Source organism: Myxocyprinus asiaticus, chromosome 25 (genome assembly GCF_019703515.2).
Source record: "Myxocyprinus asiaticus isolate MX2 ecotype Aquarium Trade chromosome 25, UBuf_Myxa_2, whole genome shotgun sequence".
NCBI classification, from domain to species: domain Eukaryota; kingdom Metazoa; phylum Chordata; class Actinopteri; order Cypriniformes; family Catostomidae; genus Myxocyprinus; species Myxocyprinus asiaticus.
In genome coordinates, this window is record NC_059368.1 from 8,126,141 (window position 1) to 8,143,163 (window position 17,023).

At 40.1% G+C, this 17,023-nt stretch overlaps 1 protein-coding gene across 3 annotated transcripts in view; it reads right to left on the minus strand.

The window, feature by feature from the left end:
* Nucleotides 1-17,023, minus strand: part of LOC127416044 (centrosomal protein of 85 kDa-like) — a 102,713-nt gene that overhangs the window by 42,808 nt on the left and 42,882 nt on the right. For all 3 annotated transcript variants that reach the window (XM_051655150.1, XM_051655149.1, XM_051655151.1), the window contains exon 3: nucleotides 1,716-2,434. In XM_051655150.1, the coding sequence (XP_051511110.1) occupies nucleotides 1,716-2,434 (719 nt within the window). The remainder of the gene's footprint in view (nucleotides 1-1,715; nucleotides 2,435-17,023) is intronic.

Below are 17,023 nucleotides of genomic sequence, written 5' to 3' on the forward strand. Positions count from 1 at the left end.
GCCCTCTAGTGGACTGCCTCATACTGCTAACTAAAACAACAACATAACGAGGATTACAAAGCAACATTACCCTCAAAATTAGGTTCTGATTCTTATGCTGCATTCCATTCAAGTTGGATGTAGGATATTCCTACTTGATATTTCCGATCTCCGTCCATAAAGGCATTCCATTGCCAGATGCTCGGAAGATGACGTGTAAGGAAACAAAACTGCAACGCTCCCGTTAGTTTAGCAGGTGTTTGACTGTGACCAGAGATGTCTTCTAGCAACCCAAATGATAAACAATGGTGCAACGCTAGCATTCGTGCTACAGGTGTATGATTATCAAAAGAGAGTATAACATACCATGTTTTATACACCTGTTTCTGCAGATGTTTGTTAAACAAGCTTTAGTATCATGTAATGTTGGAACTTTGACTCATTTATCTATATTACTTCATAAAATTGAATGTTTATCACTTACTTTGTATCTCTCCCTGAGTGCCAACATGTTTGTGTGGCGTCACACACATGCATTTCGGCGAAATCGGAGTTGAACATTTCCGCACATGTTTCTCAATTGGAATTCCGACTTCAAGTGGCATTCCATTGCACTTTTCTTAGTAGGAAATTGGAAAATCCGACTTTCCGAGTTGAAAGGAATGCAGCATAAGAGCAGGTTTAGATTTAAGTACCAAAAGAATTAGGCCAAAAATGTAGGTGACCTCTCTGCAGACAGCACCTGACATACCTCTGCAGTGGTTTTTTAACTAAAACATGAGCAAATCTGCTCTTTCAATTCAAAGAATTACAATTTAAAATGTAAAAAACTTCATTTATTCTTATTGCACTGACATTTGTTTTCTTGTTTTAAGTACAAATCTAACAAAAAGTAGAAGGGAATTGGAAAATTTGCCAATAGGGTAAGAAAAATATATGTGCTATGTTTGTTTCTAGCAATAAAAAGCTGTAGATATTCACTACTAATCAGAAATACTTAATAAATAGAGGTAACATATTCATGGTTTTAAAAAACACTGGATTGCCTATTATAATTAAAATTGTAATCTTTATACATAAATCACACTCAATGTTTTAATATATGTGTGATTATATTAATATACTGTAACTACAAGTGAGGATGTAATACTGAGGATGTGTGTGTTTATAAATGGAAAGAAACTTTGAACTGATCATTGCTGCGCAGTGAAGAGATAAGACATAAGGGAAGTAAACACAAAACAATGAAAATAAAACGCACTGAAAATGAAAACGATGTTTTTGTACCTCTTTGGTCTAAGTGGGATATCTTGATCCTATGTATCCCTTGACATGCATAGCCTCATTGAGAAAACATTCCCTTAAGACATTATGGTAAATATAAAATGTGGTATTAAAATATTGCATGATTTCAATTAATTGTGCATATTTGTGTGGGCAAGCAGTTCTTTGGCATTGGTTGTAAATTGAAGGTCAATTTGTTTTACCACTGTCAATCCACCAGAGGGCACAGTCAACTTACTTTTACAGCCCACCTGAATGTTATACTATAGCAAGCAACCTGCATCAGGGATTTAAAGCAATCCTCGCTCAGGGCAATTCTATTTCTGCTTTAAAATTCCCTCATTTGTATCCCAATACATGGGATAAGCTCTTAAAGTACACAATGATCTCAAATAACTGTGATTAGATTAATTAATAACCATCAGACTATTATGTAATCGTGACAGGCCTACCTGTGGAAGTTCTGCTTCTTGTCGTAGTCGTTCACGCTGTTGCTGTTCCTGTTGCCAAGATCTGACCCCACATCCCTCTGGTCCTGGCCGATACTCCATCTGTTCACTCAACCACATTTGAGTTCGTACAGCCGGTTGAATGGGCGACCCTCCCACAGCCTGGTGCCTGAGTGTGGGACCCCTCTGCCCAGGCCCCACCAGACCGCTCGTGGGGGTCTTGCTCTCCGGTAAGGCACTGAAGGTGAGGTCTAACGTGCTGGGCTTGAGCGGAGAGGAGCAAGTTGAGTCAGTTTTACCAAGAGCGTTACTGCCGCCCAGCTCGTACTTATTTGAAAAGTCAGAGTTGTTGGAAAGTTTGTGTAGGCCCTGGGAAGAGTGGAAGCCATCTAAATACAGAGGGTCTTGTCGGTAGCCGTAGAGCACACCACGATCCAGGGAACCATGAGGGTCCATGCGGTACGATGGTTTCCCGGAAGGGGTGGACTTTTCCTGGCCGGTAAGGCGGGTGAGGGAGGACCATCGGCGGACCGGACGGGGGTCTTTCATGTCTAGGGGACTGTCGAGGGGAGAAGGGAGCTGGCAGCTGCTCCAGGGGCTGGTTGGGGCGGAGGGCACGCTGAGTTTGGAGCTGGAGGGAGAGGGCATGACATGGGCTGTCGGGATCGAACTTTGGGATCGTAGAGGCTGGAAGGACAATGTGCCGCTGGAGCTGGAGTGATCTGAACAGAAAGAGAAGGATAGTTTAAATTTCGACATAATTAGGCTTGACTAACAGAAATCTTGGCAGTTTTTCGTACTACAGCTAACAACAAGTGGTACAAAAAAATAGAACATAAACATAAACACTCACCGAAAATTTACTTTTGATAACGCCATCCAGAACCACATACTTTAGAAAATTATGAGGTTTAGGAAACTGAAAACTGAGTTTTCAAACTTTTTCCGCCACTGAAAATGGTGACTTTCGAAAACACTCTCCATAACTGCATCTTTTGGAAAACAATGACGTTTGGAAACTGTAAATTTTTTTTTTTTTTTTAAGAAAAGGATTCGTGATGACATGGCCTAAAGGTCTGTCCAATTTTGCATTCGCTATTCCACATCATATTGTAGTAAACATACTGCTTATACTGTACTAGCCTCACAACTGAAAATTGAAATGACAATTTCCGAAACTTCTGTGGAGACGCCAGCAACTTGTGTTGAAGGTTTTACCGTCATTTCACCTTGTGTAGTTCCTTAAAATATATAAAAGCCATGTTTTGGGCACTCATTCTGAACATGGACTCGTGTAGCTAATTGATAAAGCTAGCAGTAACACCAAAAAAAAAGAGGATATACATTTGAAATGTAATTTTAAATGTGACGTTGCACATCATGGAGATTGGATTTTTTTTAGTTTTTAGTTTTTCATTATTTTAGTGTCTACTCAATCCAATACGCGCAATATCCTATGACTACGTAGCGTGGACATACAAATGGAAATTACTTCATTACACAGAGCTCTGCGTGAGAGAAAATAACAGTTTACAGAGGTTTAATGATTCAATTGTTAATCAATATTATTAATATACTATATCCTGTATAATGCTGAATATTACATATAATAATGCTATGGGGAAATATAATCCTAATGTCAAATGTCATGTCTGATTTGATTTCATCAGTAAATTATTTTTATTTAACTGGATTTTTTAAATGTATGTAATCAGTTACATTGTGTACGTGATTTACACCCGATTAAGCAATTAAGAGACCGATTTGGAACGCTCTGCATAGGTGGCAACTCCTGGTGTCATTCAAATAGCGCTCCTCATGCACAGAGAACAGGAGACTCGACTCACAACTGATTTTAATGCAGGTGACATCACAAGTTTCATCACGATACAATCTTACGTATATCCATTCTCTTAGCCAGAGATCTGATATTTGCCGATACCTCTGTATCCTTCAATGTAGCACGCTCGACTTGATCTTCTATTTCCCGTGTGATGAATTAACCATTATTATAGCAGTGATTTTCATTCTTATTCTTGGTGAGAGAAAGAGAGAGCAATGACCGAAAATAGGTGACTGGAGATGACCTAGTACTGACACTACACTAGACAGAGTAACATCTAATAGAAATTCCCCTGATCAAATAGCCTTCCTTTCATCTTTTAAAACAGGCCACAAACACTGCCAGGCAACATGTCACAATAAATACTGACTGAACTCATCTGACTATGACTCACTTGGGGGAGAATAACACATTCTGCTCCAAGCTGAAAGCCAAGCTCAAATACACCACAGAAAATCCTGAAACCTCAAAACCAATGAAGATTTGATTCAAGGTAGCACTTGCCGGTGACATTTTAGCAGTGCCTGTTATATAGAGTTATGACTTTAGGAATATGACTATAGTGAGTATGTGGGCCAAATATATTGTTGTGTAAGCATATTAATGCTATATTTGTTTTTGCCTTTGAAGCCATAATTAGATATAAATGTATAAATAATGGAAAACAAGACACAAATTGAAGTTCTGGAGGAGTGAATGTGACATTATGATGTCACTGTACTGCAGTATGAGCAGTGCTGGTCCGGACGAAGAGTGCTGACAGTAACAGTGAGTTGATGGGCTTTATCAGCACATCATGAGGCAGGCTGAGATATGGCCATTCACATGAAGAAGATCTGCTCTCGATGATGATCTCATTACATCAGCGAGGTCAAAGTGTGAGCGCTGTCTCGAACACCTTGTTTGTGAGAGATATAAGCATTCTAATGGAAAGTGGATATTTTTGAATGGATGAATAAATTCCGAAGCCATGAATGTGTCACACACCTGTGACCCCACATCAATTGAATTCAAAATGAATGTGCCATCGCTACGTTGTTTGGCAACCGTAAACAGCCTACAGTCAGATTAATGGGTGTTTCTTGGCGGAAGAATTGTTTATTATGGGCCAAAGCAAAGAAAGTGTGTAGATACTAGGGGTGTAATGGTTCAAATTTCTAATGGTTTGGTTTATATCACGGTTTTAGGGTCATGGTTTCGGTTCGGTATTTGTTATGTTCAGGGGGAAATTTGTTTTTACTGCCAAATCCCAAGTAAAAATATTCTATTTGGTAACAGACATTTCAAGAGATTTGCCCACACTACAAATCTCCATGGTTTCACTACAGTAACCACAGTTTAAACATTGTATTTATAGTAAAATCATAGTAACCACAAAATTAACATGGTTACTGTCATGGTTACAATACTATAGTAAAATCAAGGTTACTATATGGAAACTACAGTATTACTGTTGTAAAACAATGGTTCATTTTCATTAGGGTCCTTAACTAAAAAAAAAAAAAAAAAAAAACTTTCTCTAATATCTGAATTATTATGCTATATGCATCAACATAAAGTGCATTTCAAACTCATCTCAACTCAACATATATTCATCGTTCAGAATCTGTACATCACTATAGAAGAAATAAACTTGCTATTAAAATACATATGAGAATGGATGTCGTAACGCGACTCCGAATGGACGCGATAAGCTGAAACGGGCCGCCGTGTTATGCCGAACTAGTCGCGACAGGCTGAAGAGGGCCGCAAAACGGCACCACGACATGCCAAAGGGGGCCGCGATATGCATTACTGTATTGATTGAGAATTTATTTTTCTTTTTAATCCTTCACAAAATGTCCTTTCTGCTACCCAGCAGTCTTTCCATCCACACCCCACCAACTCACTTTCTCCTAGTCATAACAGTCACAAAACAAAAGTCACATTAGAAACATTTGACTTGCTTTCAGTGTTCATATAAAGGATTATTTGAGAATATATATACATTTTAGGTCTTAATATACCTTCTTGACTGACTTCTGAGGCTAAAGTAAACTAGTGCTCTAAGTTCAGCACAATGAACCTCTTTGTTGGCTTGGGCAAAAGAAGAGCAGCTGGACGCGAGGCAGAACTGAGATGGCACATTCCATAGAAGACTGCCTCTCTTGCAAATGTTCATTTATGCACACAGAACTGAGTACCTACCTACCCTTCAGACTTCCTTAACTGCACACACACTATATCGGTGGAAGGGAATCACCTGGTTTTGTAGGTAATGGCCAGACTACTTCACTTTTGCTTTCAGTGCAACAACCATGTGATGAGTTCAAAACTTATTTACAAAATTAACTTCCAAAAAACATTTATCTACATTACAGCTAATTATCTGTGTGAACAAACTACGCTTTCAGTATTGGAGCCAAATCATGGTACTTTTCAAGCACTCAAAAGCCCTTTGTCAATTTTAGATATACAACCAAAACATAGTTGTGTTTACAAGGTAAAGAGCAAGAGCAAGTCACTAAATTTCCCAAAGTTTGCTTGGCTAGTGGCATCAAATTGTTGAATGACACTTAGAGTTTTGTTTGAGGTAAGTTGTAGCAAGTTAACTACGTTTCCAAGAGCAGAACTGTAGCCTACATACTGTACATTCTACTTTATATATTCTGAAGTAAATAAAAGTGAAAATAATTGTGTTATGCAATATTATATGTTACACCTATATACATTCAAACTGCAAGATAATAGCAAAAATAATTTCAAGTTTGTATAGGAATAAAGAGAATATAACTAAATTATCTGCTGATCTCTGAATAAACAATTTAACAGAAAACATGATATACAACATTTTCCATGTTTATGACTTTAAAACATGATAAGGGAGGTTTATGTGGAAAATCAGATTTATACACTATGATTATGAACCTGTAATTTTCAACAGGACAAAAGAATTTCAACATGGAAAATGTTCACCTTCTATCCTTATTTAGTCAAGCGCACTCTAAAACTCCATATATTTTAAGTGCCATGTAGTAAAATGGGCTGTACGGGCCATTCCAGAGAGGTTGGATTAAGCTGCCTAGAATAACCTCATCTGGTTCTAATTTGCACCAGGGTGGAGGAGAGACACAGAGGCAGAGCAAAGGAGGATTGCTGAAGCCTGGGGCTACGGGTGTTCCAGTCCCAGCATTCCCAACAGAGGGGGACAAACTGGCGAAGAGGGTCTGCTATTTATCACAACTGAACAAATGTGACAAGGAGGTCTCAGATCAGTCTGAAAGAATTGATTATCTTTATATTATCTTTAGCATTATATATCATGAAAGGTCATATCATACATGCAGATCAGACTATATTCAAAAGATTAGCTCAGTGGTTCTCAACTCATGGGTTATCTGGAAAACAATGCTAAACATACATAATAAAATGCCAGGAAAAAATATAACAGTGCACATTTAGTATAGCAAAATTAATAGCTTATCAACTTTTAAAAAGGAGAAACCAGTTGAGAAACACTGCACTATCTGATGGTGTTATGAGTTCAGGAAGCACTAGGGTGGCCTGTAGACTTTTTAAGGCCAATTTATTTACACCGTTAGATCATTGAACAGCATTGTACACTTTCATGTGATTTGGGTTGCTTGTCTTGTTTCTGTCTGATTCTCTGTGGTAAATGCTGTGTGTGTATCTGTGAGATTCTGAAATGTGGATCACAGATTATCTACAAAGCTCAGTTCCTCCTACTAGGATCAAGCCATTTATAAATCATCAAACACCTTTTTTTTTTTTTTGCAATGCGGCCTGCTTGCTACCTTTTCCGCATTTTTTGACAGACAGACAGTCAGACAGATAGAAAATAGACAGACAGACAGACAGACAGAGACAGATAGAAAGACAGATAGACAGATATAAAGAGACAGACAGAAAGACAGATAGACAGATAATAGACAGACAGAATGACAGACAGACAAACAAACAGACAGACAGACATTTAATAGACAGAAATACAGACAGATGGATAATAGACAGACAGACAGATAGATAATACACAGACAGACAGACACAGAGAAAGATTAATAGATAGACAGACAGAAAAACAGATAGACAGGCAGACAGAGAGAAACAGAGAGACAGATAGAAAGACAGACAGACAGGTAAATAATAGACAGATAGAAAGACAGACAGGCAGACAGATAGACAGAATGATGGACAGACAGACAGAAAGACAGACAGATAATAGACAGACAGACAGACAGATAGACAGACAGACAGACAGACAGAAAGACAGACAGATAATAGACAGACAGACAGACAGACAGACAGACAGATGGATGGACGGACAGACAGACAGACAGACAGACAGACAGATAGATAGATAGATAGATAGATAGATAGATAGACAGATAGATAGACAGATAGAGTGGCAAAGTTTGGGCACCCTTGTTCAAAATTGCTGTTGCTGTGAATAGCTAAGCGAGCAAAAGATGGCCTGATTTCCAAAAGGCTTAAAGTTAAAGATGACATATTTCTTTAATATTTTAAGCAATTTTACTAAGCAATTTTTTTTTATATTCATCCTTTATAGTTTCAAAATAACAAAAAAGGAAAAGGGCCCGAAGCAAAAGTTTGGGCACCCTGCATGGTCAGTACTTAGTAACACCCCCTGGCAAGTATCACAGCTTGTAAAAGCTTTTTGTAGCCAGCTAAGTGTCTTTCAATTTTTGTTTGGGGGATTTTCGCCCATTCTTCCTTGCAAAAGACTTCTAGTTCTGTGAGATTCTTGGGCTGTCTTGCATGCACTGCTCTTTTGAGGTCTATCCACAGATTTTCGATGATGTTTAGGTCGGGGGAATGTGAGGGCCATGGCAAAACCTTCAGTTTGCACCTCTTGAGGTAGTCCATTGTGGATTTTGAGGTGTGTTTAGGATCATTATCCTGTTGTTGAAGCAATCCTCTTTTCATCTTCAGCTTTTTTACAGATGGTGTGATGTTTGCTTCCAGAATTTGCTGGTATTTAATTTAATCCATTCTTTCCTCTACCAGTGAAATGTTCCCCTGTGCCACTGGCATCAACACAAGCCCCAAAGCATGATCGATCCACCCCCGTGCTTAACAGTTGGAGAGGTGTTCTTCTCATAAATTTCTGCACATTTTTTCTCCAAACATACCTTTGCTCATTGCGGCCAAAAAGTTATATTTTATCTTCATCAGTCTGCAGGACTTGTTTCCAAAATGCATCAGGCTTTTTAGATGTCATTTGCAAACTTCTGATGCTGAAATTTGTGGTGAGGATGCAGTAAAGGTTTTCTTCTCATGACTCTTCCATGAAGGTCATATTTGTGCAGGTGTCACTGCACAGTAGAACAGTGCACCACTACTCCAGAGTCTGCTAAATCTTCCTTAAGGTCTTTTGCAGTCAAACAGGGGTTTTCATTTGCCTTTCTAGCAATCCTACAAGGAGTTCTCTCTGAAAGTTTTCTTGGTCTTCCAGACCTCAACTTGAACTCCACAGTTCCTGTTAACTGCCACTGAGGAAACGGCTACCTGAAAACGCTTTGCTATCTTCTTATAGCATTTTCCTGCTTTGTGGGCATAAATTATTTTCATTTTCAGAGTGCTAGGCAGCTGTTTAGAGGAGCCCATGGCTGCTGATTGTTGGGACAAGATTTGAGGGGTCAGAGTATGTATTTATAAAGCTTAGAAAGCTTAGAAATTTGCATCACCTGGCCTTTCCAAATGATGACTGTGAACAAGCCATAGCCCTAACAAGCTAATCTGAGACCTTGGTAAAAGTTATCTGAGAGCTCAAATCTCTTGGGGTGCCCAAACTTTTGTATGGTGCTCCTTTCCTTTTTTTCACTCTAAAATTGTACAAAATAAAAATAATACACTAATATTGCTTAAAATGTTGAAAAGAATGTTTCATCTTTTTTATGCCTTTTGGAGATCAGTTAATCTTCTACTCACTTAACTATTCACAAAAACAGAAATTTTGACCAGGGGTGCCCAAACTTTTGCATGCCACTGTAGATAACATGGTCTTGTCAACACGTGTTTACTTTTAAGACAGTTTATGTGCCCATGTATATACATGCTCCACACAAACAAAGAAATTATTGCTGTGCATAGGAACATAGGCTAGCTGTGCTTGGTCAGCTCCTGTGGCTACGCTAGCCGAGTGAAAAAGACTCCTGACTTTGCAGTGTGAAGTGCCACACACAAACACACACACACGCACAGTCTCAACACCCATCTGTCTTTTGTCACATCAGCATAGCAAGCAGTCTTCCATCAGCATCCTCAGCGACACTTTTCAGAGTAATGCTTGCTAGCAGCACCCATCGTTAAGCATGACATGTGCATGGACACCATCAGAAAACATCTGCAATGTGTGTCCAAATGTGTCTTTCAGCTAAAATGTCACACTGAGCTAGAATCAGAAGAGCACATATGGCGGTCTGTAACGGTGCACGTCTATTACCAGTGCGCATGTACAGTAAGATGTACAGTCAGATGGCCGCCTCGGTGTGGAGCTCTTTTGCTGTGGACCATTTCTTTTGCTGTTTTTGTTTGTTTGTCCTGTGCTTAGTAATTTATTTCTGATCAGATTTACCAGAGACGACCTGCTAAATATTTGGCAGCACATGCCAGACAATCTTTTACCGGTTTTTGAGTATTCGGATGTTCTGTTGGACATTTTAGTCGGAGGAGCTGCGGTGCTGTACAAGCACGCTAAAAGACGCAAATGTGGGAAGTGAACCAGCACACTGGCCTTTAAGCCGCGCTGCCAAGCATCCATCTACGAATCTCCACTCTCTTCCAAACAAAACGGAGAAATTACTTCTCCTCACCCGCAAAAATAAGGACTATGCAAATTCTGCTGCATTGTACTTCATGGAAACCTGGCTGACTGAAGCTATTCCGGACAGCGCATTACATCTGCCGGGTTTCCAGCTGTTCAGAGTGGATCGCACCGTGGGGAAAACAAGAGGCGGTGGAACGTGCTTTACGTCAACTAATGTTGGTGTACAGATGTAACAACACTGAAGAATATGTGCTGTCCTAATTTAGAGGCGCTCTTCATAAACTGTAAGCCTTCCTACTCGCCGCGAGAGTTTTCCTCGTGTATTCTTGTGTGTCTATATTCCTCCACACGAGTGCATGAATGCAGCGCTGTAACAGCTGGCTGATCAGATCACAGACACGGAGCAACAAATCTCCAAGAATATTATTATTCTTGGAGATTTTAACAAGGCAAATCTCACACGTGAACTGCCCAAATACAGAGCACATTGCCCCACCAAAAACAGAAAAAAACTGGATCATTGCTACACAACAATAAAGGATACATACAGGTGCATCTCAATAAATTAGAATGTCGTGGAAAAGTTCATTTATTTCAGTAATTCAACTCAAATTGTGAAACTCGTGTATTAAATAAATTCAATGCACACAGACTGAAGTAGTTTAGGTCTTTGGTTCTTTTAATTGTGATGATTTTGGCTCACATTTAACAAAAACCCACCAATTCACTATCTCAAAAAATTAGAATACATCATAAGACCAATAAAAAAAACATTTTTTGTGAATTGTTGGCCTTCTGGAAAGTATGTTCATTTACTGTATATGTACTCAATACTTGGTAGGGGCTCCTTTTGCTTTAATTACTGCCTCAATTCGGCGTGGCATGGAGGTGATCAGTTTGTGGCACTGCTGAGGTGGTATGGAAGCCCAGGTTTCTTTGACAGTGGCCTTCAGCTCATCTGCATTTTTTGGTCTCTTGTTTCTCATTTTCCTCTTGACAATACCCCATAGATTCTCTATGGGGTTCAGGTCTGGTGAGTTTGCTGGCCAGTCAAGCACACCAGCACCATGGTCATTTAACCAACTTTTGGTGCTTTTGGCAGTGTGGGTAGGTGCCAAATCCTGCTGGAAAATGAAATCAGCATCTTTAAAAAGCTGGTCAGCAGAAGGAAGCCTGAAGTGCTCCAAAATTTCTTGGTAAACGGGTGCAGTGACTTTGGTTTTCAAAAAACACAATGGACCAACACCAGCAGATGACATTGCACCCCAAATCATCACAGACTGTGGAAACTTAACACTGGACTTCAAGCAACTTGGGCTATGAGCTTCTCCACCCTTCCTCCAGACTCTAGGACCTTGGTTTCCAAATGAAATACAAAACTTGCTCTCATCTGAAAAGAGGACTTTGGACCACTGGGCAACAGTCCAGTTCTTCTTCTCCTTAGCCCAGGTAAGACGCCTCTGACGTTGTCTGTGGTTCAGGAGTGGCTTTACAAGAGGAATACGACAACTGTAGCCAAATTCCTTGACATGTCTGTGTGTGGCTCCTGATGCCTTGACCCCAGCCTCACTCCATTCCTTATGAAGTTCACCCAAATTCTTGAATCGATTTTGCTTGACAATCATAAGGCTGCGGTTCTCTCGGTTGGTTGTTCATCTTTTTCTTCCACACTTTTTCCTTCCACTCAACTTTCTGTTAACATGCTTGGATACAGCACTCTGTGAACAGCCAGCTTCTTTGGCAATGAATGTTTGTGGCTTACCCTCCTTGTGAAGGGTGTCAATGATTGTCTTCTGGACAGCTGTCAGATCAGCAGTCTTCCCCATGATTGTGTAGCCTAGTGAACCAAACTGAGAGACCATTTTGAAGGCTCAGGAAACCTTTGCAGGTGTTTTGAGTTGATTAGCTGATTGGCATGTCACCATATTCTAATTTTTTGAGATAGTGAATTGGTGGGTTTTTGTTAAATGTGAGCCAAAATCATCACAATTAAAAGAACCAAAGACTTAAACTACTTCAGTCTGTGTGCATTGAATTTATTTAATACACGAGTTTCACAATTTGAGTTGAATTACTGAAATCAATGAACTTTTCCACGACATTCTAATTTATTGAGATGCACCTGTATATCGCCCTGTCCCATGTGCAGCTTTAGGAACACTGTCTGGTTCATCTTCTTTCGACATACAGGCAGAATCTAAAGTCAGCTAAGCCTGTAGTAAAAACTGTAAAAAGATGGACCAATGAAGCAGAGCTGGAATTACAAGCCTGCTTTGACTGCACTGATTGGAGTGTTTTTGAAGCTGCAGCCACCGACCTGGATGAGCTCACAGATACTGTGACATCATATATCAGTTTCTGTGAGGATATGTGCATTCCTACTAGGACTTATTTAACATACAACAACGACAAACCATGGTTTACAGAAAAATTCAGGCAGCTTCGTCAGGCCAAAGAGGATGCTTACAGAAGTGGGGATAAAATCTTGTACAATCAGGCCAAATACAGACTGACAAAGGAGATTAGAGTGGCTGAAATAAGTTATTCTGAAAAACTGAAAAATCAATTTTCAGCTAATGACCCTACATCGGTGTGGAGAGTCCTGAAAGATTTACCAACTACAAGACACCATCCCCCAACACTGTAGGGAATCAACAACATGCTGATGACCTTAATGTGTTTTACTGTAGATTTGAAAAGCTCAGTCACACAACCCACACCCACTCCAACCCTTTTAGCACACAAACATTTATACCTCCTGCCACCACACTCCTCCCCTCTCCTGCAACTCAACATGCACTTAAGATCTGTGAAGAGGATGTGTGCTGGGTCTTCCGGAAACAGAAGACAAGAAAAGCGCAGGTCCCAGACGGTGTTTCATCCACTTGTCTAAAATCCTGTGCTGACCAGCTGGCCCCTATCTTCACACAGATCTTCAACAGGTCACTGGAGATGTGTGAAGTTCCCTGCTGCTTCAAATGCTCCACAATCATCCCCGTCCCAAAGAAACCCAAGATCAAAGGACTTAATGACAACAGACCCGTCGCTCTGACGTCTGTGGTCAAGAAGTAATTTGACTGGTGTTGGCGCACCTGAAAGACATCACTGAACCCTTTCTGGAATCCTTCAATTTGCTTATAGAGCAAACAGGCCATATGGATGATGCAGTCCATATGGGTCAAACTCCTGAAGTTTGCAGATGACACGACAGTCATCGGCCTCATCCAAGATGACGATGAGTCTGAATACAGAATGGAGGTTGAACAGCTGGCCGTCTGGTGCAGTCAAAACAACCTGGAGCTGAACACGCTCAAAACAGTGGAGATGATAGTGGACTATCACCCCAACATTGACCCCGCTCACCATTCTGAACAGCACTGTGGCAGCAGTGGAGTCATTCAGGTTCCTGGGCACTACCATCTCAGAGGACCTGAAGTGGGAGTCCCACATAGACTCAATTTTGAAAAGGCCCAGCAGAGGTTGTACTTCCTTCACCAGTTGAGGAAGTTCAACCTGCCACAGGGTTTGCTGATACAGTTCTACTCATCAGTCATTGAGTCTGTCCTCTGCACTTCTGTAACTGTCTGGTTTGGTTCAGCTACCAAGTCAGACATCAGAAGACTTCAAAGGATAGTTCGGACTGCTGAGAGGATTATTGGCACTCCCCTACCCACCCTGCTAGAACTGTACACATCCAGAGTGACAAAAAGGGTTGGTAAAATCACTCTTGACCCCATTCACCCAGCACACTTCCTCTTCGAACTGTTGCCCTCTGGCCGGCGCTACAGAGCATTGAGCAGAACCAGAACAGCCAGGCACAGGAACATTTTTTTTCCTTAGGCCATCCATCTCATAACCAGTTAAAAGTGCCCCCAAATACTTTCCTTTGGGTCAATACAACCATGTGCAATATTCAATCCATCCATTCCTACTTATATCCATATCTCAGTTATATTCTTTAACCTATCCTACCTCTTCTTCAATACATTACATCACCTGCACATAACTGTATGTCTGTATATAAAATATTCTAACAACATTATTGCGCTATTGTATATTTCTCTTTTTTATCTGATATATCTTATTTTTTTATGTTACTATATGTATATATGTTTAAATGTATATGTTTGTATGTAAGTATATATGCTGCATTCTCTTGCAATGGAAGCTTCTTACACCATGACAAATTCCTTATATATGTAAGCATACTTGGTAATAAAGCTCATTCTGATTCTGACATGGGCCCCATGACCTATAGAGGGCACCCTACGAGAAAATCCTTCAGAAAAAGTAAGCAAAACACAAAAAATTATTATAAAACTGACATATGTTCCAAATATTATTTGCACGTTTGTACTTCCAGTAGTTAACCCAAGTTTGCATAAGCATAGCAGTTATTACAGCACTGCATTATCCTAAATAAATATAAAGATTTCAGCTTTCACATCATATTCATTGTAATGAGCCTTTAACATGACCCCACAAAAAAAAACAAAAAAACATATGAGGACCTAGAGTCAAATCTTACACACTCCCTAAACGGAGCTTGTTGCACCCGTGGCCAGAGTAAGCAAACGGTTCTGTTATTGCAGCCATTCACTCAGCATGTTACTGAAACCCATTACAGCTGGTCAGAGCTGGGACATGCATGTTTATTTGTGGTTAGCAATGGGGAGGAATGCACTTGCTAACAAGTAAGGGATCTGAAATAGGTTACGTCAGAGGACAGAAACGATCATAAGAGGTAAAGCTGAAAAAAGATGAACCAGCAAGACACATCAATGAGAACAAGATTAAAGTGTTTTTTTATAGCATTTTTCTATGCACCGGTGTAAAGTATCAGTGCTTCAGTATCAAGTCATTACGAATTTTAAAAAAAAAAGAGAGAGAGAGAATGGAATACTGTCACTGAGTAATATCGATACTGTAGAAAATATAACATGTGGTTGCATTTTTAAATGCATCATGCAGCAATTGGTAACATGGCACATGAGAGAACAAATCATGTTTGCCATTGCATTTACATGCACACCAATATACTGGTAACTCCAAAAAAAATCAGCTTATTCCAAAAATCTGACAATGTAAAAAAACTTCATGAGACTAAAAATCATCGGATTATTCTCTGCTTTTGACATCAAAATTTAGGCAGTAATGCACACAACACTTGAGCACATTGGATAAGCCAGTAAGAATGACAGTAAAGACGTTTGCATGCAACTCAAAATAAGGGTAATGGGCAAAAATGTGCTGATCGGTTTATGATTCAACCATTTGACCTTACCCAGATAAAAGAAAACTAGCCTTTTCATTACCTCCCATGTTGTCTGCTTATTAAATATAATCAATGTAAGACTGTGCATGTAAATGCACTCAACTTAAAGAGACAACAACAGAAGCAACCTGCTGAACTAAAAAAAAACAATGACAGAAAGGTTGAAGCTGCTTGCTCAATAATGGGTTGCCAGGTGTTATTGAGCAATCAGGCACATGATTATGGACTAGTGTACACGTGAGTACATTGAATATAGTGTATCACAACACACTATGACATCATTTGTAGTCAAACATGTGCTGCCTGCTCGTGGCCCTGGTGGTCTTGCCACATTAGCACATATTTAGCAGCTGATCTTAGGTTTCACTCCCCTGCCCTTCACTGTTAGCCTGGCGCCAAAGAGACGGTTGCTAGGGACCAACACAGAACTGATGTGCCCTGAGTCTTCCAGTCTTGTGACAGCCAGGGGCCAAGACGGTCTAATAAAAGAATGGGGAGAGAAGGGCATGATGGGTACTTGTTGAAGACGTTGGGTTCTCCGATAGCAGCAGTGAGGAGACAAAAAAGGCAAGTTCTATGGCAAGTTTAATCAGGCATGGTAAACATCACTTGTTCACAGTAAATATATAGACAGTGACTTTATTAAGTATTTACTCAATAAGCTTTTTATAGCCTATATATATTTACCAGTTAAAGTGTTTTGTCAAAACAGTGTATATATATATAAACTCAGCAAAAAAAGAAATGTCCCTTTTTCAGGACACTGTATTTTAAAGATAATTTAGTAAAAATCCAAATAACTTTACAGATCTTTATTGTAAAGGGTTTAAACAATGTTTTCCATGCTTGTTCAATGAACCATAAACAATTAATGAACATGCACCTGTGGAACGGTCGTTAAGACACTAACAGCTTACAGACGGTAGGCAATTAAGGTCACAGTTATAAAAACTTAGGACACTAAAGAGGTGTTTCTACTGACTCTGAAAAACACCAAAAGAAAGATGCCCAGGGTCCCTGCTCATCTGTGTGAACGTGCCTTAGGCATGCTGCATGGAGGCATGAGGACTGCAGATGTGGCCAGGGCAATAAATTGCAATGTCCGTACTGTGAGATGCCCAAGACAGCGCTACAGGGAGACAGGAAGGACAGCTGATCGTCCTCGCAGTGGCAAACCACGTGTAACAACACCTGCACAGGATCGGTACATCCGAATATCACACTTGCCGGACAGATACAGGATGGCAACAACAACTGCCTGAGTTACACCAGGAACGCACAATCCCTCCATCAGTGCTCAGACTGCAATATGCTGAGAGAGGACTGAAGGCTTGTAGGCCTGTTGTAAGGAGGGTCCTTACCAGACATCACCGGCAACAACGTCGCCTATGGGCACAAACCCACCT